The 23,164-nt window shown below is 42.5% G+C and overlaps 1 protein-coding gene across 5 annotated transcripts in view; it reads left to right on the top strand.

Annotated features, from left to right (window-relative positions):
• The first annotated feature begins 329 nt into the window (after positions 1–329).
• The window catches only part of Smoc1 (SPARC related modular calcium binding 1), a 148,234-nt gene continuing 125,399 nt past the window's right edge, over positions 330–23,164 (top strand). For 3 of the 5 annotated variants that reach the window (XM_013155262.2, XM_063241320.1, XM_013155259.2), the window contains exon 1: positions 330–704. In XM_013155262.2, the coding sequence (XP_013010716.1) occupies positions 606–704 (99 nt within the window). In that variant the 5' untranslated portion in view covers positions 330–605. The remainder of the gene's footprint in view (positions 705–23,164) is intronic. The other 2 variants (XM_013155260.2, XM_013155261.2) reach the window with 1 other exon arrangement.

Genomic DNA, 23,164 nt, shown 5'->3' with positions numbered 1-23,164 from the left:
GTTCTGACAGCCTACACACTTGAGCGGAAAAACGACAGGAGCCAGGCTGCCTTGCCAGCCAGGTGAGCATTCGGGTGGGTTTAAGGCTGCTGGAACTCGTTCAGGCTTCCTCAGGCAGAAGAGTCTAGAGAAAGTTACTCTTTATCCCAACCTCTCCTGGAGTCCACTCGGGCGGAGCAAACGAGTGTCTCTCCGCAGTGGGGGCTGACAACGAGCCGCCCCTCTAGGCCCTCTCCCATTGGCTTTCACCTGCCAGCGCGTCGGCAGCTACAGGCCGCTGGGCCCGTCCATCAGGCAGGCCGGCCCGCCCCGCCCCTCCGGGGGGTTTATAACGGGAATTCCCATGGCCCGGACTCCGGCGTCCAACCTGCTGCCCTGCGGCCCCCGAGCGCAGCGGACGCCGTGCGCAGAGCACAGGCTCGCGCTCCAGCCCCCGGCCGGCCGTCGCCGTTCATGCCCGTGTTGTCCGGCCGCAGCCCCCGCCAGCCGCCGCTGCAGACCCGCCGCCGCGAGGGCCCCCGAGCCGAGCCAGGCAGGAAGGCAGGCGCGGTGTGCGCGCCGCCCCGCCCCGCCCGCCCGCCCGCGACCCCGGCCCGGCTGGCACCATGCTCCCCGCGCGCTGCGTCCGCCTGCTCACGCCCCACTTGCTGCTCGTGCTGGTGCAGCTGTCCCCGGCTCGCGGCCACCGCACCACGGGCCCCAGGGTAAGTGCGCTCCAGACGCGCGCCCACCTGCGGAGGGAGCCGAGGTCGCCGGGCGGCTCCTGCGGGCGCGTGAGGAGGGGGAAGGGAGGTGTCAGGTCACCGCCTCCTCAGCCACGACTCCGTCCCCTGCAGGCTTTTTGCAGAAGTTGCTGAATCAAAATCGCTCCGTTGCCTACCTCTCTTTGCAACACCAACCCTCACCCCAACTGTCATTGGTGGGTTTCCTTTCCCAGCTGCTTCTCCCACCGCATTTTGCACCAGGACCCCGAAGGCGCCTCCTGCGTCGGGGGAAGCTCGCTGAAGTCGGGCTTCCCTGCGGTCTTGCGCTGCGCCGGTCCCGGCGGGCTGGCGCTCTTGGCAAGCGGAGGGGGCGTGGGAGGGGGGAGCTCTGCCTGGAGAGTTTTAGGTTACCCGCGAGCCACACAAGGACTTTGTGTTGTTGTTGTTTTAAAAAGCGATCGCTGCTTGTAAAACCTGCAGCAGATAATTTTAATGCTCCCTCCTGCCGGCACGGCCGTGGAGGAGGGGCAGAGATGGGGGGCTGCGGAGAGCTTGCGAAGAGCTGCACGGTGTTGGAGGATCTCTTCCCCCCCGTGCAGTGCTGGGAGGTTGGACTGCTTGTTGAACCTTGGTCTGATTGGAGTTTCTGAAAGACGTGTAACGTGCCAATTCTGTGCACAGGACAGGCTGTCCAGGGCATTGTAAACTCTCCTGGAATCGACATGGTTGTACTTATTTCTGGTCTAGATTATTGCTGTCCCCAACACCCTTCAATTGGTCTAATAAAGAATTTCACTGCTTTAAAAATGTACTATTAAACCACCTCGTGGTTCACTTGGTCACACTTAATCCAGACCATCTCTGGCCACGCATCGCGTAGGTCAACTGTCAGGGTACCTGCTTGCCTAGTCCTTCTGAAGGTAAACCAGGATGTTTGAGAAGGAAGTTGGCTGCCTCAGCCAGCTGCTGCTGTCTCTCCTGGCTGTCCATCGGCCCTATTTCCTGGATGGTTTGCTAGCCCCATTACCACCTGTTCAGACCGCAGCTTCTTTATTCACAGATTTTGCTACACGAGAATCTTCTTTATAGCTGTCGTGTGTGGAGGAACAGCCTCGAAAAGCCTGAAGAGCCTTAATGACTGCTAACATGCGTGACTGCCCAGATGCAGAGGTGATTACATCCGATCCCAGCTATCGCTGTGAGATCAGATTTGCAGCCACTTAGGAAAGAAAAGTGTTTGTCCCGTATTGGGCCAGCCCTTGCTTTTATGGCCAGATGTGCAACAGTTAAAGTGCGGCAGATTAGATCCAGGGCGTGTCATAAATCCTCGACAGCAGGCATTCCCAGAGCCCAGGCAAGTCAGGGCTCTGGGAGTGACTTTTATGGATGCAGATGAGGATGCCTTTTAAATGAAGCTGCTTGGTTTGATATTAGGACTCAGAGCTCTTAAACTCCGAGGTCAGGCGAGCCATAGCGTTCCCTCCAATAATTAGGAACAGTCAAGACAGAGACGCAGACCAGAGCACCCTGACTGAAATCTGAATGCCCGCCCACAGGACGGTCCACAGGAGGGTCGAGAGGAGAGAGGCCCTCTGACAAATGGTGGGGGACTCCTTTGCTGCTGGGCATGTCTAACGTCTCAAGCCATATGGCTCTGCTTCCCTGCCTCCTGAAATTGGAGGAAGCACCTCTTAGGGGAAAGCGAGGGACCTGAGGGGAAACCTTAGGTTAAGGTTTCCTTGCAACTTCTTTAGTTTAGTAATTTCATAGAAGTGCTGGAGTATAAGCAGAAACTATAAACAGGCTTGGGTATACCCCAGCTACCTCTTTCTGTTTTTCACATTCTTTTGCTTTCTCTCACACACACATGTGCACACATGAGCAGATGCATGTGTTGAGAAAGTACAAAGGGGAATTTGCTATCTTGAGTAAGTAGTTACCTTGAGTAAGTAGTTGTTATGTACACTGTAGGCAAGAAGAGCTACACTCTATGCACATTTGGTCTGGTCACTTCTCTGACCTCTTGTACTTAAAGAATGGGAGGATAAATTTTTTTTTGGTGGAAAAGGAAATGAAACAGGCTAATGGGGACTTGCTCGAATCACTGGTGGTGCTTAAATGTGGCCTTGGGAGCCAAATCCTAGTTTAAGTGGGCTTAGAGGTTGTGTGCTTTCTACACAACCCAGCAGCTAGCTGCAGGGAGTGTTCGTCCAGCAAGCCATTCCTGTTAAAGGAGCAGATGACTCTATGAGAAAACCCTCAACCTAGAGGCATCAGACAGGTCTACAGAGAAAGTGTTAACAGTATTTTTTGCTGTCCATGTCAATAAAGAGTAATGTTTGAACTTCACTGCATCTCAAAGGACTCCGGGTCTCTTCTATGGCTTCTTGGTGGCCCCAGAAATATACAGAAGAACAAAAACATCTGGCTTGTTGCAGAATTCCCCTTGGGCACCCCTAGATCTCTTCTGTTAATCTTTTGAGTGACAGAGGCTTAAAGATTGGCATCTTTTTCAGTTAGCTTTCTAGGAAACCAAGAACATGCCCTCTTGGTTTAACTTTAGCTGGCTCACTAATTGAGCTCCCCTGAGGCCTGGACCCCAATGCTTGCCCCCTTATTTGCTTCCTGCCTTCCTTCATAAAAGTCCTGACATTTGTTTGACTCTGGAAGCCAGCAGCTATCAAGTATCAGATTGGAGGCTATTATGGAGGAAGCACCTGATTTTGGGGTCTTTCAGCCCTGAGCAGCCGCTTGGCTACCTGGGCTGGTGGTCAGGATTCTTTTAATTACAGAGCAGACAGCCATTTCTTTAATCCTGCACAATTTACTGAAAGTACTTCAGGGGAGGATGCAGGGGAGGGCTTTCCTGGGCCGATGCAATCTGGCTGATGGTCAGGCCAACGAGGCTGTCTGTCTCTGTTTAATCCTCCATCGGCCATTGAAGATAGGAAGTGAGGTGAGGCCAGGGACTGAGTCTATCTTGTCTTGCATTCCCAGAACTTAGGGTAGGGTAGGGATTTACTCTCTTGGCCTTTGTGGAATGACCACATGAATACGGATAATGAATACGGATAATGGATGTGTAGTGGTGGTCCGTAGATTCTACTTTTTAATGCTTTACCATGACCAGAGGCAGGATTAAAGAGTTAAGAAGTTTGAGAAATCGGAGGAAATGAGAAGATTGAGAGATCTCACTCAAATTAATTTCACAATTGTTTTAAGTATATTCTTTCTTTGTTCTCACCACTCTTGGTTACTTGATTTGTTTTCAAGCCCAGCTCTAACATTGCTTTCTAAGAACTCTTCACGCATTTCTAATGTTTGATTAGAATCCATAAATCTCACCTTTGAACAACTTCCATGTTGGTCCTCTTTAATTCTACCTTTAACCTTCTACAGTGAAAGTTGTACTACCAGGCCAGCATCTCCGTTTTCTCAGCAGGAAGTTACCTCTGGGCTTCTTCATGGCTAATCCTGGCTGATTACAGGAGCAAACTTTGCAGACCTTTGGAGGGAAGAGTAGAGATCTTGTCAGTGTCCTTACCCCACTGTAAAGCACTCTGTTCAGATTTATTGAGGTGACCTAAACTGTATAGTGAGGGCTAATCTGGAGCCCTGCTCTCCTCTAACCTGTTATTGGTTGCTTAATTTGTTTAAAAATTAATACACATGAGAGAAGACTGGGGAGGACTGAGCAAGCTCTTCCTTAATCCCTTTTCATATTGTGTATTTGCCAAAGCAGCTTTTAGACAGTTCCTTTCCCTTGGACTAGCCTGGCCAGTGTCTGCATCTAGGTGGGAGACTGATCTGCTTGGATGCACTTCCTATAAACTGTGTGTCCGACAAGAACTTTTCTCTTCCATGTGAAAGAATTTATCTGAGATGCTGCTTAGTTATCAGGCCAAACCTGAATTAAGCATTTTGGTAAAGCTGGTATAAAATGAGAAAAAGTTGAGGAGGCTAGGAAGGGGCCATAGTCATCTTGCAGTCTATAGGCAATGCAGTCAGAATGGAAAGATCTTTGGCATCACTATTTCTTAAAGTTGAGCATTTACCTTTCTTGTGGCCCAATGATTTTACTCCTGTGTGTGAGAGCCAGAGAAAAACTTACATCAGTACAGGAGACAGGTGTGACCATGTTCGTGCTACTACAGACTGGAAGAAGCCCAAATGCTCCACAGTCAGAGAGAGAAAGAATAAACCAATGAATTCACAAAGTGAAAAATTATACTGAGTCCAGACAAATAAATAAGTGACATGCAAAATTAGTAATGAAAAGAATATTAAATCAAATAATAGTCGAATAGATGCATCATGAAATCCTTTATAGACTTACAAATAGCTAAAATTAAGGAAACTTTTAAGAAATACACGTAGCTACAATAAGATGATCTGACAAGAAAATCCAAGTGATGGCTCCTGACTCACATGAAGTGACTGGCGAGGTAACGGTATGGTTAGTGTGAGTTTGTGGCTGTACTTTACCATTAGTAGGAGAAGGGAGGATGTGTTTGAAGATATTTGCCCATTATTAAAAGCCTAGTAGATGATTAAATAAAAAGTCAAAGTGGGCTGTGCATAAATCAATGTTGAATGTGTCATGAACCAAGGATTATAGTTAATTCAATTCTTTGCACCTGAGGTCAAATGCAGATTCCTGGAGTCAGGCACTCTTTCCTTGCCGCCGACTGCTTTCCCCTCCCCCTATCCAGATGTGCTTGTGGTCCTGATCTAAAATACCCCATTGAGGAATGATTATTGGCTTTTGTTTCAATTATTGGCCAGTCAGTCTCAGAACAGGCCTGGGCCCTGGCATAAATATGGACATCAGCTAGCTTCGGCCCAGCTGGCAGTGGGCAGTCTTCCCAATCGTTACCCAAAGGTCCTGCCCATGCCTCTGAACTCCCTGCTGGCATGTAGAACCATTCACTAACGGATGAGGCTCCAAAGCCTGACTTGCCAGTGCGGGTGGAGGTGGGGAGGCTGCTTCTAGTTGATGCCTGTCATCATCCCAACCTCCTTCTCCCTCCCCCCGTTTGCAGGGGCTGGGGGTGGGGCATGGCCCTCCTTAGCAGGTACAGGGCACCCTTTCTCTCCAGACCACATAGAGATTTATTGTTTCAGCAGCCAAGTTCTGGCATTGCCACCAGTGGTGGGGAATGTCAGTGCCGAGGGCCTCCTCTTTCTGTGCTTGTCACTACAGAGCTGTTTGGGAGAGGACAAGGGTTGAGTTGCTGATGAGAAATCGATCGTAGTTGCTGGTGAGGCTGCCAAACAGAGTCAGCATTGTCCACAGTACGTGCTCTGCACAGCCATGAGTCACCGAGGGGATAAGAGAACTGGATCTCGGTGAATACTTCCAGCTATTTCTATAAAGACCAAAGCAGCATGGTCCCTATAGAAACCGACTGGGTTTTGCTTTACATGTGATGTTATTCAGAATTCAAACCGACTGGGTTTTGCTAGATCCTAAAAGAACCTTACCTTTGACCACCACCTAAGCTTGCTAGGTCTGGAGTTCTGTGTCCTTCCATGATGTTGCCTTGGTTGCTCTCAGCCTCCTTGTTTTTGAGCTAGAGCAGAGCAGCCTGGTTTCTATGGCACCTGATTCCCCGTCAAGAGGACCAGGACTGGCTGAGGTCCCACAAGGTAGTAGGTCAGGTGCGTTGAAACCAGATCCCTACCCTATGCTGGTGAACAACTTTGCCTCTCCTTAAAAGCCATTTTACACTACAACGTAGATTAGATTTTACAAGGTTTGATTTGTAAAATAGTGGCAGTGGACAAAAAACTGGACCTGCTTTCCACAGTGGTTTATTTTTAGGGTTAGATAAGCATCTCTAAAACCTTGCTGGGAGTTCTAAGTGACTTTTGTGGGTGTTTATTGTGCTTTTGTTTTTGAAGAGTCCTGTAAAGCCCTGAGAACAGGATATAAAAGTAGGTAGTAAGCAAGAGAGCGAGGGGGTTCTTATTAAAGGACATAAGTCACTCCTTCAGGTACACTGTGCCACTGGCTAGGTCAAAAACAATGACACCTGTGTTACTAACACAACTTTGTGCAAGAATAGAAAGTCAGATCAGAACTTTCCAAAATTAGCCGTGTGTGGCTATTAAAAACTTGAAATGTGACTATAACTAGAAACTGAATTTTAAATTTTATTTAATTGTAGTTAATTTAATGTTAATAGCCACACCCAACACCCAAAGTTAAAGGAGGAAAGGTTTATTTTAGCTCACAATTTGTAGAGGTCTCAGCTTATTATTGGCTGGCTCCCAGGCAGAGAGGCATGGCAGAGAAGAAATAGCAAGGAGCAGGCCAGGTACAAGGACAGCTCTATCTAGCCCTGATGTGTTATCTAGGCTACGTAGGGCAGACAGCGCTCACGACCTTAACCTTAGTGCCCTTGAGCTAGCACCGCACTGTGAATCAATCCCAGCACCACACTAGATCCAGCCACCTCTGAAAAAGCCCCACCTATGACTGCAGGAGGCTTTGGAACATCTAGACACGAGTCATAACGCTGTCCATGGCCCCTTCATCTACTCTGGACCTCAGCTGCTCTGAGTCACCTTATGTGTTCGAAGCTTTCCTTCACTCTCATCGGTCTGTCAAAATCCTACTCATCATAGAAAGGTTCATTTGCTGTCCCCAGTCCTCTCAGATTTGCTCCAGGCCAAATCTTTTTTATTTCCTGTGCTTTGTGTCTCCTGTGCTGTGCTCTCCAATGTGTGTTCCCATCTGTTTTGAGTTCCAGCTGAGCAGGGGCAGCCTCGGCACAGATATGGATGTAGACAACGGAAGTTAGAGTCTGGATCTCCCACTATGATCCTGGGCCAGAAGCTGAGCCTCTTGGATTCTCAGTTTCATTATTTATCTAATGGAGAGCACAATGTCTGTGTCCCAGAGTGGGTTGAGGGGAGGATGAATAATTGTAATAGCTTCCTATTGCTGTGGTGACAAATTATTGCAAAATTAGTGGCTTAACATTCATTTTTGGAGAAATTTGAATCTTAAAGGGCTAAAAAATCAGGGTTGAAGGCTGGCGATTTATTTCAGTGGCATAAATGTCTGCCTGGCAAGCACAAGGTTGTGAGTTTGATCCCAGGTAGAGAAAAAAGAAAATCGAGATTGAGTTGTCTGTTAGAGATCTAGGAGAGATTTCATTTTCTTATCCTTTTCAGCTTCTAGAATCTGCCCTCAGCCCTTGGCTCATGGGCCCTTCCATTTCAAAGCCAGCAGTGGCCAGTCAAGTCTTTCTCAAACTGCCAGCTGTCTCTTCTGCTTCTCCTTCTCCTTATTTAAGAACCTATTATGATAAGATCAGGTCCACTGGATAATGCAGACCAATCTTACCTTAAGGTTAGCTGTTTAACAGATTTAACTCCATCAATATCCTTAATTCTTTCCAGTCTTAGGGCAAAGCATTATCAGAATTAGAAACCAAACATTTGTGGGAGACCATTACTTTGCCTCCAACATTCATGAATAGCCTAGTGTAATACCAGACTCATTCACTGGGGGCCACCAGTATGACTGCATCTGTTAGATTCTTTCTTTTAAAGTGGAGTCACTTATGGTCAAGTTGCTTAATTTTCTTTCTAGACTCCTTCCTGCCCAAGAACAGATGCTTATTTAGTAAGTGTTTATTGAATAATGAAATTTTCAATAACTGTAGATATTTTCTTTCATTGTAAGGTTATACTGAACAGTAAAAAGCAAATCAGAATGTATGATTTCCTTTGTGTAGAAAAACGTGGTTATACCTAGAAAAGTTTGGTGGATTATACATTATGCAGTTAGTGGTGGTTATCATAGGACCGCCCAGTATCTATGAGATGTATCTTAGTTGTTAAACTCATTCTGATTCTAATGCACATCTTTTAGTTTTAGAGGAAAATAATAAAGATTAAAACATGTGTGATTAAAGAAACATCTCCCAAATCTGTTTTAATCTGGCCTTGTTACTAAATAACATTTGACAAAGTCTCCATCTGATGCATTTGGCCTGTGCTCATGTTGGGCTGACTTGTATGCTAATAACAATTAGGTCCAGGCCTCCTCTTCATTTTCAGCATGTTTTGAACTCAGACTGCTTTAAAGGAGAGTTTTCAATATAAATGTTCAATATAAATAAATTAGGGCATGACTGTAAAAATGTATTTATTGATGCTTGTAAGAATATAAAGCAGTACCATCACTTTGTAGAACTGTATTTGAAGTTGTACACATTCTTTGACCTTGTAATTCTGGTCCATTACATACCTTAGGGAAATTCACTTAAATGTTTGTAAAAAGACATGTTTAAGGACGTTCACACTGGCATTCTTTGGTGGTCGTTAAACACTGGAAACTAGCTAAATGCTCAACAATAGGAGAATAAAAATAAATTGTGGTATATCCAAATAATAGACTACTACATAACACTGAAAAGGATTAATGTGAAGCTGAACTTAGTATCATGAATCAATTTCATAATTGAAATGCTGAGTGAAAAAAGGCAAATGGAAGAATAATACACATACTACAATTCATAGAAAGACTGAAAGCATGAAAACACTGTACATTGTTTATGGGTACAAACAGATGAAAGATGCATGAGAAAGTTAAGAGCAGTGATAAATACAGAGCTCGTTCTTGGTTATCTTGGGTGTGAGTGTGAGGTTAGAGAGGAATATGTTTGAGGAACACAGAGAAGGCTGGGATGGAACTGGTAATGTTTTGACTTCTAATTAGGTGATGTCTGCATGAATTTTCAAACTCCCTTTTGTATAAGTTGAATAATACACAATAAAAATTTTCTTCTATTATACTTACTCTTCTTGGATGATGTTGGATGAGATTTGTTATTTTCTCAAAGTTCCTGGCGCACAAATAAAATCCAAGATGCCCATTAAATTAGAATTTCATATAAATAACATTTTATAATGTTATGTATAAGTGTGACCCAAATAAAAACCAATTTATTATTGAAATTTTAGTTTAATTGGATAGCCACTATTGTAACTGAAAATCTTACATTAGGATCCCCCCAACTTAAAAAATAGAGGTATAGTTGTTTTTTATTTAATAGTATTACACACTTTCTGTCATATCTGGTAAATACTTTTCTTAGTGTATTGTATAAAAACACTATGGTTCAATTCATATTAAAATTTTACATTCTTATGAAGCTAATCTACCATTATGGATTTTATCTTTTGTGTTAGACTGAGAAAGGTGTTCCCCTGTTAAGATTTTAGAAATTAGAGTAAATAAGTTCCTAAAATCTTCGATTGCTTAAGCAGCAGCAAGTGTGTTACATACAGATCATCTATTAATGTTTACTGTGTATGTGTATAGCATTTTCTTTGAACTAAACTTCCTAAAGCAACCTTGTGGATACAGTGTGTGGCCTGTGTTTCAGAAATCCCTAGTAACATTTGAAAATAAAATGTCAGCTGGAAGCAGTCTGTGAAGGCCATTGCTTGGGGAAATTTGTAAAATGTGTTATTTAATAAGTGTGTTATCTTGGCAATGATATTAGGGCATTGGCAAGGAATTTAGAATTTCTGTGATACTTAGGTTCTTTTCATTCATTAAAGAAAAACTTTCTCGATTAATCATGAAAACTTCCAAGAAACACACAAAAAACTACTAACATAATGAATTTAACCCAACGTTTACAACAAACCACTTGTGGCTGGTTTTGTTTCTTCCACCATTTTCCTAATCCCCTTTTCAGATTATTTTGAAACAAATCTGGCATTATGTTTTCCCATATGTAAGTATATTCCTATATGGATGTCCCCAATTAATGATGATTTGAATTATGACTTTTCAACAGTGTAAAAATGATACATATACAGTGGAAACTATACTTTGATTTCTGATCTTTTCCGGGGTTAGGTGTGTGCAGTTTGTCTTTTATGATGCTGTGTAGTGATGGTGACCCACAGCTGTGTCACACATGTGACCCTAAGGGTAAATAAGCAATACTCAATGTACTGTTTGCTAAACTATGGTATTTGGTAGGTTAGGTGTAATGAATGCCTTTTTGTTTTATTATATTTCCAACTTATGATGAGTTTATTAGGATGCTATGCACTGTAGGTTGAAATCTCTATATCTGAAAGATTAGGGTTTACTAAAAAAACTAACCATCAAATTGTATCATGAGACAATTAACAAAATTTCTTAATATAATACATCCAAATACTTAATCAACACTTATGTCTCCCTGATTATCTCTTAAACATGTTTTCTGTTTGTTTGAATCAAGATCCAATGGATCCATATTCTGCAGTTGGTTGATCTGTCCCTTGAGTCTTTTTAAATGTATGGGTTTATTCTATACTTTACTTTGTAACTTATTTGTTGAATTAACGTGTTGTATATTTTAGCAGATTGTTTAGACGAAAGCCTTAATGATCATAAAGGAAATAAAACCGACTGAGGAAAGCACTGATTAAAATGATGCTATACTAAAAAATGAATTAACAAGTTGTGCTGGGCTTTTGCACACTAGATTTTGCTGCTTGCATTCCCATTGTGTTTTGCAACATGTTCCTCTATCCTTTATATTTCTTGTAAAATGGTGGGTAGATCTAGAAGTTTGACCAGGTATAGGTTTGATATGTATTTTTTTGGTTGGTGTATTTCATGGGTGTTGCCATGTACTTGCTTTCATCATAAAGCACATAACATCTGTGATGTTAGCCCTCATTAAAGACCATTAGTAGACTCATCAATTTACTGACTTTCAAACAATTACTATAACAAGGTGCACGGAAGAGGACTTTTAATTTCTGGGTGGCATTGTCATCATCTTCCATGGAGGGATAGAGAATAGTTCCTTCTCAGTGGTCTCCCTGGGGAGGTGGCTTGTGATTATTGAGCTCTGAAGGGGAGACTCTTTGTTGGTGGCTTTGGAAGGAGAGTCACCCAGGATTTTGGTGGAAGCTGTAAGGACATGAGGCACAGGATTCCCTGTCTGGTGCTAACTGTGGGGCTTTGAAAGTAAAACTAGATCAGGTTTGTATGAACTTTGATATGTTTATATCAATTGGAAATTTACATTGTAAGAAGCAGATAACATGTTTAAAACTGGCTTTACATGTGGAAAGGATTCATTGGCAGGAGTTGTGGGCTGAATTATGTCCTCTCCCACTTCCTATGTCAAAGTCTTATCCCCAGTATCAGAATATGACTATTTAGCAGTAGGGCCTTTTTATTTTTTAATTTTTATTTTGTATTCATATAGTTTAATATTATACTATATATGTGTGTGTATTGACACATCACATGTTATTTCATTAATGTGAACAATTTTTATTATGTATCACTTAAAAATAAAATTAATTTAAATAAACTAAATTTTAAAATGACAGGAAAATATAGTCAGTTAATTATAATTAGACAGGGTCTTTAGAAAGGTAAGGTAGTTAAAATGTGACTGATAAAGTGGTTATTATATCAAGTGTGAGTATTGTTTCTATATGAAGAGGTTAGGAAACCTGTCTTGTAGGAAACCAATCTGGCTGGCACCTTCATCTTGGACTTCTAGCCTCCAGAACTATGGGAAATAAATTTTTCCCTTTAAGCTGTGTAGTTATGGCTTCCCAAGCAAACTAATGCAGTGACCTTCAGGACTGGTGTGAGTCAGTGGCTTAATAGTGTCATCAAACACTCAGTATCTTTATGTTTCTCCCCCTTTGCTTTTTGCTTTTTTCTCCCAGTGCTGGGCATCAAACCCAGGGCCTCAAGCGTGCTAGGTGAATGTTCTCTGATGGACTTGCCCCAGTTTATTTATTTATTTAGATAAGATCTGACTGTGTAGCTAGGTGGGGGTTGAACATGAATTCACAATAATCCTCCTGCCGCAGCCTCCTGTGCCACAGGTATGCACCACCACAACTGGTTTATAGTCTCTGTTCCAAGTACAGCTGTCCTAATGGTGGCGAATGGCTACAGTGGCTCTAAGCTTCATGTTTCAACATCAGTCTTTCTAGAAGAAGGGAAGAGAATTAGCTTCCAACAACTCTTGGAAGAAGGAGAGTCATCCTCTTAAGATGGTCTCAAAACCTGGGCTCTTAGCTTATGATCTAAAGTAGATCAGATGCCCATTCTTTCAAAGAGTCTCTTTGGCTAAAAGAATGTCGTGTTGTGTGTGGCCTAGACTAGGCTCCTTAGATTCATCCCTGTGGCAGGGGAGGAGTCAGTGTTACCCAATTTTGGAACTAGAAGCCGTTTTAGTTACTTTTCTCTCATTGCTGAGACAAAATACCTGACACCCAAAATTAAAGGAGGAAAGGTTTATTTAGCTCACAGTTTGTAGAGGTTTCAGGCCGTAATCAGCTGGCTTCCAGGCAGGGTGGCTTGGCAGAGGAGAAGAATTTATGGTGGCACAAGATAGCAGAATCAAAAAGAGAAGAAGGTAAGCCTCTTTTTCTCCCTTTTATTGTGTCCAGTCTAGTGGGATCAGGGTGGTGCCAATCCAGTCAGTGGACTGATTCAGCAATCACCCGGCCTTAATCCCAGCATCCTTAATCCTAGCGTTGCACTGTGAATCAGTCACACACTCTAGATTCAACCACCTCTGAAAAGCCCCACTTGTGACTACATGAAGCTTTCAGAGAAGATCTAAACACAAACCATAAGAGCAGCCAAATTAATCCTGCTTGCTCCTCTTCACTATATGGCTGCTAGACAAGCTGAGTGTTATGGTTTATGTCAGTGGCCCCCACACCTCATGCAATTATGGATGGGACCAAATCTAGAATTTGTGTTGGTTCATTGTCTAGTGCTTAGATTGGTAGTGTGAGTGTTTCACCCACCCAGGGAGGGAGCCAGGATATGATGTAAAAGTGGGAAGAAGATGTGTCACTCTCTTGTGGTTCGTGCTTGCTGTTGGCAGCCAGCCATGAATGGTGGCTCGCCATGCTACCCTGCAGCTTGGAGCCTACTGACTGTGGACTGAAACCTCCAAGAACTGTAAGAAATAAACCTTTCCTTCCCTAACTTTGGGCATCAGGTATTTTTGCTCAGCAATAAGTAAAAAGTAACTGAGACAGTGGGGCAATGTCAGGGTGACAAGCTTGTGTCTGTTTTGGGATCTGAGGCATTCAGAGACACTGGTGGACAGCCCAGTGAAAGGCTCTCCTCTTACTGTATGACCAGTTTCTTTATCTATTAGACATAGACAAAGAAGAAATGACCTCTGAGCTCGTCACAGTATACCATTCCAAGAGCAGGAGCTGATGGGAAAGAGGAAACATATAAAGAATTCATAATCTTTCAGAATAGAATAAGTGGGCCATATAAGATGATTTGGGAAGGCCCAAATGTGGAGCGCATGACCATATAGGCCCATGATTGGAAGATTTTCACAGACACTTTCTTTTTATGCGTGAAATTGAGGGCCATTCAGAGTGCCTGTGGCCAGCTGGTGAGAGGCAGAGCCGGGACTAGAACTCTGATCTCTCCCTTCATTGCTCTGTCCATGACTTTTTCTTTCAAAGATGCCCTGGAACACTTGGGAAAATGGCAGAATTCCAGCCAGCAGCAGGAAATAGTTTGCATTTTCATAGAGGATTGTGTTTCTGAGTTGCTTTGGACTAATGCAGCAATTTCCAGTGGTTGGGACAGGCAGCCAAAACCTCAGGACCCGAGGAATCCTCACCGTCCCTACCCCCTGACTCTAAATGCATTTTGTAGCATTCTTGCTTCCCTAAAAGGGGCAAGTTTCTCATTACTACAAATGTTAGAGGTTTCAGTTAGGAGGCATGAAGCAGGGCAGATAGAAAATGTAGCCAGCCACACAGTTTGAAGGAGTAAAAGTAAATCTTGGTGTCAGACTTGTAATGCTTGTTAATAGCAATGGGATCCATGCAGATACAAATCAAACTGAACAGTCGGTGGCCTGCAGGGGAGGAGATATGTTTGATGATCAGCCTAGTGGTTTTCTGGGAGGCCTTTAAAAATCAGTACTGACCAAGGGACTGGAAGTAGAAATGCTTTGCTTGTCTTGAGGACATCCTTTCCCTGCCAATCTTCGGAAAGCCTTCAGAAAGATTTATGACTTGACGTTGGGGACTGAGTGGAGGAAGGAGTGCATCATTTCCATTCCTTATCTTCTGGCTTTGAGGACTGTGTGGTAGGATCTTGTTCTCTCCTGGTGGTACCGTCACTTATTATCACTTCTCTTTTAAGATGTAGGCTTAGAGGAAGTTTGAGCTTCCAGCCTTGGTCCTATTTGTTGCTGATTCTGTTTGTACATTTTCTTTCTGTAAAGCTGTATCTCCTTTGAGGATGAATTGTGCATGTTATCTCATTGCTGGGTGATAGAGTAGAAGTCTGAGCCATTACTTTTCAACTGACTGCCTATTTTATTGTCCATGTGGTAGTCAGTGTTGCATCGTGATTAGGGACCAAAGTGACCTGGCATTGGGTCATAGCTTGGCTGTTTTCTAGTGATATATTCCTGGGCAAATTACCTAAGCTCTAAATTTGATCTTCCTTATTTCAGTGGAAGATCCTACTTTCCTCACTGGATCACTGGGAACTCACTGGCAGGATGGAGTAATGGCAGAGTGCTCAGGAAATGTTAACTATTCATAAAAATACCAGATATAGCAAAAAAAAAAAAAATATAGGAGAAATGCTCATGAGAACCTCAACTTGTTTTCTTTCATTTTCCCCATAGGAATTAAAGCTAAAAAATCCCATCAATACATTGGTCATTTATAACCTGTAATTTTATTTCCTTTTGTTAAAAGAAAACTCATTGTGTGTGTATGTGTGTGCATGCGCGCACGTGCATGCCCTAAGTCAAACCTGACACAGATCAGGAGGATCTTCTGAATTGGAAATCAGTGGAGGAAGAGGCTCCTTGGCATGGTCTTCCTCCACATGTCCTGTGGCTGTGTGTTCAGCTCCTGGCAGCTACTCACCAGGTCCTTCCCAAAGTCTTCTTTCATTGGCTGTTTTCTTGGCCTGATACGTTGTTTGCCTGAGTGTGCAGCATCAGAAGAAGCTTGAGTAGTCTTGGCCACTTTCTCACTATTTCTCTAAGACAGAGAAATAGATTTGGCATTAGGAGGTCCTGCTAATTGATGTACCCCTTGGTAACTCACGACCCTGGGAGTCAAGCTGGTGACTGCTCAGTATGTTCCCAGCTCTGGTCCAGGAAAATTCCGAGGAGCAGAGGAGCAGTGCCTGGCTTTTCGCCCTCTTTCTCCTCTCACCCCGAGCAAGCCTTTCCTTGCCTGGGGTTGGAAAGCCATTAACAGCAGGGCCTGCCGGCTGCTTTCAGAGCTGTTTTCAGAAACAAAATCGTTGCGTTAGCTAGCATGACTTTATGGAGGAGTATTTCTGGGTAAGGTGGCTTGTGCCAGGCACACCTACTGTTTTTTCTTCTAAAAGTTTTTAATTGGTGTATGTAGATCATTGATGACTGAAGTGATTAATGTAGTTTAGTTACTATCAACTATTATTTGTCCTACTTTTTTTCTTTCCTTCTTTCTTTTTTTAGTTTACTTAAGTTTATCGGTATAATTTAGGTATATATAATGACCACATTCATTATAGGGATGAATCATTACAGGGATGAATGCTTGTATCTGTGCATGATATGTCTTGACTTCTTTTTTCCCCACCAATTTCCATTCCCTCCTTTCAAACCCACTTTACCTCCCTCTTCACAAAGCTTGGTTTTCAATATATCCTTTTCTCATTTTTTTCCTCCCTCTCTCCCTCCCTTCCTGTTTAATGTTTACTGCTTTTGTTCCTGTTTTTGCCTTTTTTTGGTCATTTGTGTTTTTAATTGAGCATTTTACATGATTCTATTTCCTGTTAGCATATCCATTATACTTTCAAAATTCACTTTTGAAATAGTTCTAGAGTTTGCAAGATACATTTATAGCTAAACAAAGTTTGTTTCAAATAATACTGTACCACTTCACTGGCAGCATAGGATCATATAATAACAGCATTCCTAATTCCTCCTCCCTTCCATTGTGTGATTGCTGGATTTCTTTCACTTATGCAAAAGCTATTGTCATTGGATACATGGTTGCTGTTATTTTGAACCAACTATTGTCTGTTAGATCAATTAAGAATTAAAAATAAAATTATTTTACATACACTTAGTCATTCTCTCTCTCTTCTTTTTGGTACGGGGCATCAAACACATGATCTTGCACTTGCCAGGCAGACACTTACACCACGGAGCTAAACGCTCAGCCCCTTACTTACTTATTCTCTCGTACTCTTCCTTTCTTTATGTAGATCTGAGTTTCTGATCTGTATCATTTTTCTCCTCTCTGCAGAACTTCTTGCAAGATTTCAATAAGGCAAAGCTACTGGCAACAAATTCGCTCTATTTTGTCTGACAAAATTTATTTTTCCCTCACTTGTAGAGGATAATTTACAGGCTAAAGAATGCTTGGTTGGTAGTTTTTTTCTCTCGGTACTTAAAATATGCCACAGTTGTTGAGTTTGCTTGCATGTTTTTTGAGAAGTCAGAAATAATTCTTACTTTTTGTTCTTCTATAGATCAGCATCCCCACCGCTTCTTTCCAGATCTTTAATTTTTGATTTCCTGCATATGTGTATATATATGTATATTTCATCTATTTACTTTGTTTTCTTGAGACAGGATTTCACTTTGTAGTGTAGGCTGGCCTTGAACTCACTATGTAGCCCGCGTTGACCTCGAACTCGCGGCACCCTTCCTACCTTAGTCCTGCTAAATGCTAGGACACTACGCCTGGCTCCTGCAGATTATATATTATATATCCAGGATACTGTGTGTTGTTTCCCCTTTTTCTGTTCCTTCCTTTATCTGGTTTGGTGTTTTTATGTTCTCTGATCTTCGTGAATCTGAAGTGAGGTGTCTGATATGAATTTTGGGGAATTCTCAGTTACTACTCTTACTTCTTTCTGGCATTGTATATGTTATATTTTTTGTAGTTGTTCCACAGTTCTTGGATATTATGTTCTGTTTTTTTCTCCCAGTCTTCTTTTTCCCTTCTTTGCTTTTCAGTTTTGGAAGTTTCTACTGATACATCCTCAAGCTCAGAAATTCTTTCCTCCTGTCTGCTCAGCCCACTAACGAGCCCCCATCAAAGGCATTCTTCGTTTCTATTACACTCATGTATTCTTGCATCTCTCTTTCATTCTTTTTTATTTTCTATTTCTCTGGTACATTATCCATCTGTTCTTGTATGTTGTCTACCTTTTTCCATTGGAGCCCTTCACATATTAATCGTAGTTTAAAAACCTCCTTATCTGGTCAGTTCTAATACACCTGGCATAGGGTCTGATTCTGATCTGTCTCTTCAAAAACTTTCTTTTTGGCTTTTAGTATGCCTTGTAAGTTTTTGTTGGAAGACGCCATGGTATATTGGGTAAACTGTCTTACAGTGAATAGGAATTTAGTAATGTGGTGAGTAAGGTACAGAAGGAGAGGAAACAGTTCTGTGATTAGGTCTCAGTCTTTTGGTGAATCTGTCCCGTGACTGGATGCCATTGTTCAAAGCGCCTCTCATTGTTTCCTCTCCTTTGGTTGGACAGAATCATTAAAGTAGGCAGGAGTTGGCTGTTTCCCTTCACCCAGATAGGCGAGGCTTTGATAAAAACTTCAGGAAGTTAGGCTGTCGTGAAGTAGTTTCTCCTGAGGGCAGGCCTCGTTAAGAAAAACAGAATGTTCCTGCGTATTTCAGGATTACTTTCCCCTACACTTGTTGGAAACACAAGGGGATTTTTCACTGATACTCACTGTGAGAATCTGGTAGGGCTCCTTGAGATAAAAACTCATCAAAGTGTACTGAGCCTCTAGCAGTGTTTCTACTTAAAATGTTTATGTTTAGGTGTTGGATTAGATTTTTCTACCACGTTGGTTCCTGCGGTGGTTTCTGCTCTTGGAGGCTGTGACTCCTGATAGCTGTCTGCTGTTTCTCTCATTTTGGGGGACAGTGGTTTGCGCTGAGATCTCCCTTCTCTCATGGATCTAAGAAGAGCTGATGATTTCCAGTTTGTCTAGCTTTTTCTTTGCTCTTTTTTTTTTTTTTTTTTTTGTCTTTTTTGTTTTTATCGGTACCAGGGATCGAACTCATGACTACCTGCTTGCAAGGCAGGCACTTATGCCGCTAAGCTAAATCCCCAGCCCCTTTTTTCTTTGCTCTTAATGGAGACTTCTTGGCTCCCTCCTTACATGCTCACTGCATTTACTTCTACTCATTCCAAACACAGAGTGTGCTCAGTAATGGAGCACAGCAACTGTTTCCCAGTTACTGTTCAGATGGCTTTGCTTTGCAGAGGTTTCCCATGTGCAGAGAGAAAACCAACTGCACCACGTAGAAACCAGCAGAAGCAGGCAGCCAGCTACCCAGCCTTTAGGGGATATGGTGGCATTTAGGGACTATGATCTACTTATTTGTCCACACTGAACACCTAGCAAAGAATGTGGCACAAAATTTGTGTTTTATTTATTTGAATCAATGAATTATATGAACGTTTATGGAGTTAATATTATGTGCTGGCCTGTGCTCCAGGCCCTGGGGAATGAGACAGTTCGTAAGGAACAGACAATGCTTACGATGTTCCCCAGGCTGGGTGTGAATTTAGAGGGATCCTCCTGTCTCCACCTCCTGAGTGCTGTATTAAGGTGTGTGTCACCATGCCTGGCTCACATGGCTCTTATTGTATTCCAGATACTCTTCTGAGCCCTTTACACATACTAAGACATTACATTTTTAAAAATTGCTGTTGTTGCTTTATTTTGTTTTGTTTTCTTTTCTTTTAAGATAGAGTCTTGCTATGTAATTCCAGCTGACCTTGAACTCACTACGTATCCCAGCCTGGCCTTGAATTTGCAGTGATCATCCTACCTCATCGTTCAGAATGCTAGTATTCCAGGCATGCGCCACCATGCCAGGCCTAACTCATTATGTTCTTGTGACAACCTTATGAAGAGACATTATTATTTGTCCCCATTTTACAGATGAAGAAACTCAGACACAGAGTGGTTCATTAACCTACAATTGTTTGCCTTGGCTAGCAGGATATTTACTCATAACTTAATAATGTGATGGAAATATTAAAACAAACATGTTCTTGCCTATCCCCAGCCCTCAGAGGCTTTTTGTGTTAATTATGAAAAACACAGTAACCGGGTATTCCCCCAAACCAAAACAAGGTACTTCCTTGTTCTTGTGATCACCACTACTGATTAGTTCATATCCATACACCCCATGGCCTGGTCCCTCATAGAATCCATGGTCATGCCAGCCTATTACCAGACATTGATAGCAAAACCTTGCCCTCTTCTCCAAGGAGGCAAGGAGCCAAAGCAGAGTTATGAGTACTGCTACATCTTGTAGATAGATGTTTCTCAAAAAGGTCTATTTCTGGAAGTGTAATCTTGCTTACTGAGATTCTGAAGGATCTAAGAAAGTACAGTTCTGTAATTCCCACAGGTAGTTCTTAGACATATTCTATTTAAGACTAGTTCTTTAGAATAAAGCTGTAGAAGAGAATAAAATCTACCAGGTAAGAACTGGAACCTATGGCCTGTGCAACTATCATTTTAAAGAACATGAACAACTCCAAATTTCCTTTACTCTTGCCAGTAGCTACTTGCATGTACTAAGACAAACTTCCCATTGAAGGAAAGAGTCTCTGGAAATGTCTGCTCTCTGCCCTCCCAGATGTTACAGCTGTGTCAGAGAGTAGAGGAGCATCTTGCTCAGGGATTAGAGTTTTCCCTAAACTGATATGTAATTAGGACTCTTGGCTGGAGTTCTAAAAGCATGATGTTCAGTTCTGTAGAAGACCAAGTCCACAGGGCCACCTGCAACCATGATACCATGCAAAGAAATTTAAAATGAGACTTTTTCTATGCTCTTTGCTGGGTACTCAAGAGATGTCCAGGAAAATGAAGAGAAGCAGTGCTGATCATAATCCCCAAAGACACAGTCCCAAACACATAGTCCCAAATGTTGAAATTCCATGAGATCCAAATCCCTAAGGTCTAAAATCTGGAAAATCACAGCCCTAAAAGATTAAAGTCCTGAGTATTAAAAACTCAAAATTCTGTATTATGATAATTCCTACTGGGGGAAAAAGACTACAGAGAAGTTGTGGAAAGCTGACTTGTTGGGAAGGGGTCAGTGCATTTTTGGGTGTACGAGGGTTAGTGATTGTACCATGTTAGGCATAATGAATTCCAGGAGAAGTGGAAAAGCGTCATTTTGGGTGTATTCGTGAGAAGATTGTGTGTGGGTGTGGCTGGATTAGGTAGGGCAGATCCAGGTACCACTAGTTGGACAGGCTGGAGAGAACAAATACAGAAGGTGAACTGGGCTCTTTCTGTGAGCTGGGATAGTTTGCTTCTACTGCCTTAGACATCAGAGCTCCAGGCTCCTGGCTTTTGCCCTATAGAACTTGTACCACTGACCCTGGGTCCTCATGCGTTTGGCCTGGCACTATGTCTTACACCATCACCTTCGCTGGTTCTGTGGTTCCCTCCGTAAATGAAAGATGCCTTTTCTGCATTTGTGAAAGAGATTTTCTCACAGGCTTAGCTTTGGGGGCAATCTTAAATAACTTGAGTTATAAGATCTGGTGTGACCAGTTACCAAGCATAGTGGTATGTGCTTATACATTTCACTTTCTGACCTATTTTTCATAAATATGCTCCTGTTATACTTGTAAGACTGTTGTTTATATACCAGAGCATTTATTACTGCAAATACATATGGTATTAGTGACCATTTTGCTGTGTTAAATAGGATTTTAGACATTAGGGATCTTTATCTTTTAGATTTGCAACATTTGGGGTTCTGGCATTTGAGGTCATGTTTACTGGGATTATGGCTCTATATTAGTCAGCTTTCCATCACTATAAAAAAGTACCTGAAATAATTAATTTATGGGAAGAAGGATTGATTTTGGATCATGGTTTTAGAGGTCCCAGTCCATGATCAGGTGGACCTATTTACTTTGAGTACCTGGAAGGGTGTTGGATAGCAATGATGGAGAGTATCTGGCAGAACAGACTGCTTACTTCTAGGCCAGGAAACAAAAGAGGAAAAGGAAAGGAAGGGCCAGTGTCCTTCACCCTCTTCTAGAGCCTCCAGTGACCTAACTCCACTAAAGGCTCCACCACCTCCTAGTCGCGCTATGCTGGAGACCAGGCCTTTTACACAGATGCCTTTGAGGGACGTTCAACATCCAAAGGATAGCAGACCCAGATCCAAAGAGAAGTGCTATGGTATAGATCATTAATGGCTCAAGCGTTTCCAAAGGGACTGGTTGGATAGCTGAGGTCAGTTCACTCCATTGACAAATTCTGCTCACAACCCAAAGGCTTTGGCGCTAAAACACAGCTCGAATTATGAGAAACATTTTGGTTAATTCCCTCATTCATTTATTCATTCTGCAACTCATTCATTCACTTACTTGTGACTCACTTATTCACTTATTTGTTTTGCCTAATTCCTGCAGGTTATGCTCTAAATATTCTTGGGGATGCAACCATCTCGGCAGTCTGGGAATTACTAATGGTCCAGATCTTCACTGTATTCCCTCAACCTTTAAGTAGTTTTGGCCCAGTTACTTTCAAGATTTTATGAGTTATCCTGTGATAGAGCTGTGGGAGGCAAGGGGGAAGTTGTATTTGCATCTGATCTGGTACAACCATTAAATTAAAAGACAAAGCATTCTGATTCTTATTAGGGTAGGGCATCTTAAGGAGCAGTTTGACAAATGTCTGAGAAAAGACATCTTTTGCCAGATTGAATAATTGTGCAAGTGCATATTGAAAAAGGCTTTGTTTTAGATCTTTGTTTTTAAACCCGTAACAAGCTATTCAGTGGTGCACACGCTACCCTGCTGGGTAACTGGGACTTGTCAGCTGGCAGAGTTGCATGATGCATTGGGAGAGAGAAATTCATTGCATTCTGTGGTGGTGGTTTAGCCCCTGTCGCTATCTTGAGAAGCCTATTGTAGGAAACATCTGTTGTTTTGCTGTGTGTAGCATCTATTATTTCTTTTCTGGGGATACTTTACTTTTCTTTAGGGTATTTCTCTCCCTCTCTCTTAGTACCCATAAGTGGATTGATTCTACTTCCCCATGTCAGGGTGAGTGTATGATCGAGGTTCAGCCATCATCATATGCTCTCCCGTGAGATAGGGATGGTCATGAGATCTAAGCTAGGCCAATGGACTTAGTTTTAGTACTTTTCTTTGGAACCATTAGGAAAGAGGAAGCCACTGTAAGGTTGGTACACTCTAACAAAAAAGCCAAGAAAGGAATGACATTCCTGATAATGTATTAGGAGCACCTGTGTGCAGTTTTGCTTAAAGCTCCCCTGAACTGCCCACTTATATGAGCAAATAATTTCCTATGAAATATAAAAATATTTAATGAAATTGTGGCTCTTTTCAGTAAGAGGTGGTGCCTGTTTCATCACCTCTGAAT

This window comes from Cavia porcellus, unplaced genomic scaffold, assembly GCF_034190915.1.
Source record: "Cavia porcellus strain 051 isolate PalLab524CR breed Dunkin Hartley unplaced genomic scaffold, mCavPor4.1 scaffold_31, whole genome shotgun sequence".
NCBI classification, from domain to species: Eukaryota; Metazoa; Chordata; class Mammalia; order Rodentia; family Caviidae; genus Cavia; species Cavia porcellus.
The sequence above is the reverse complement of the archived record's forward strand: the minus strand, read 5'-3'. Positions and strand labels throughout refer to the sequence as shown.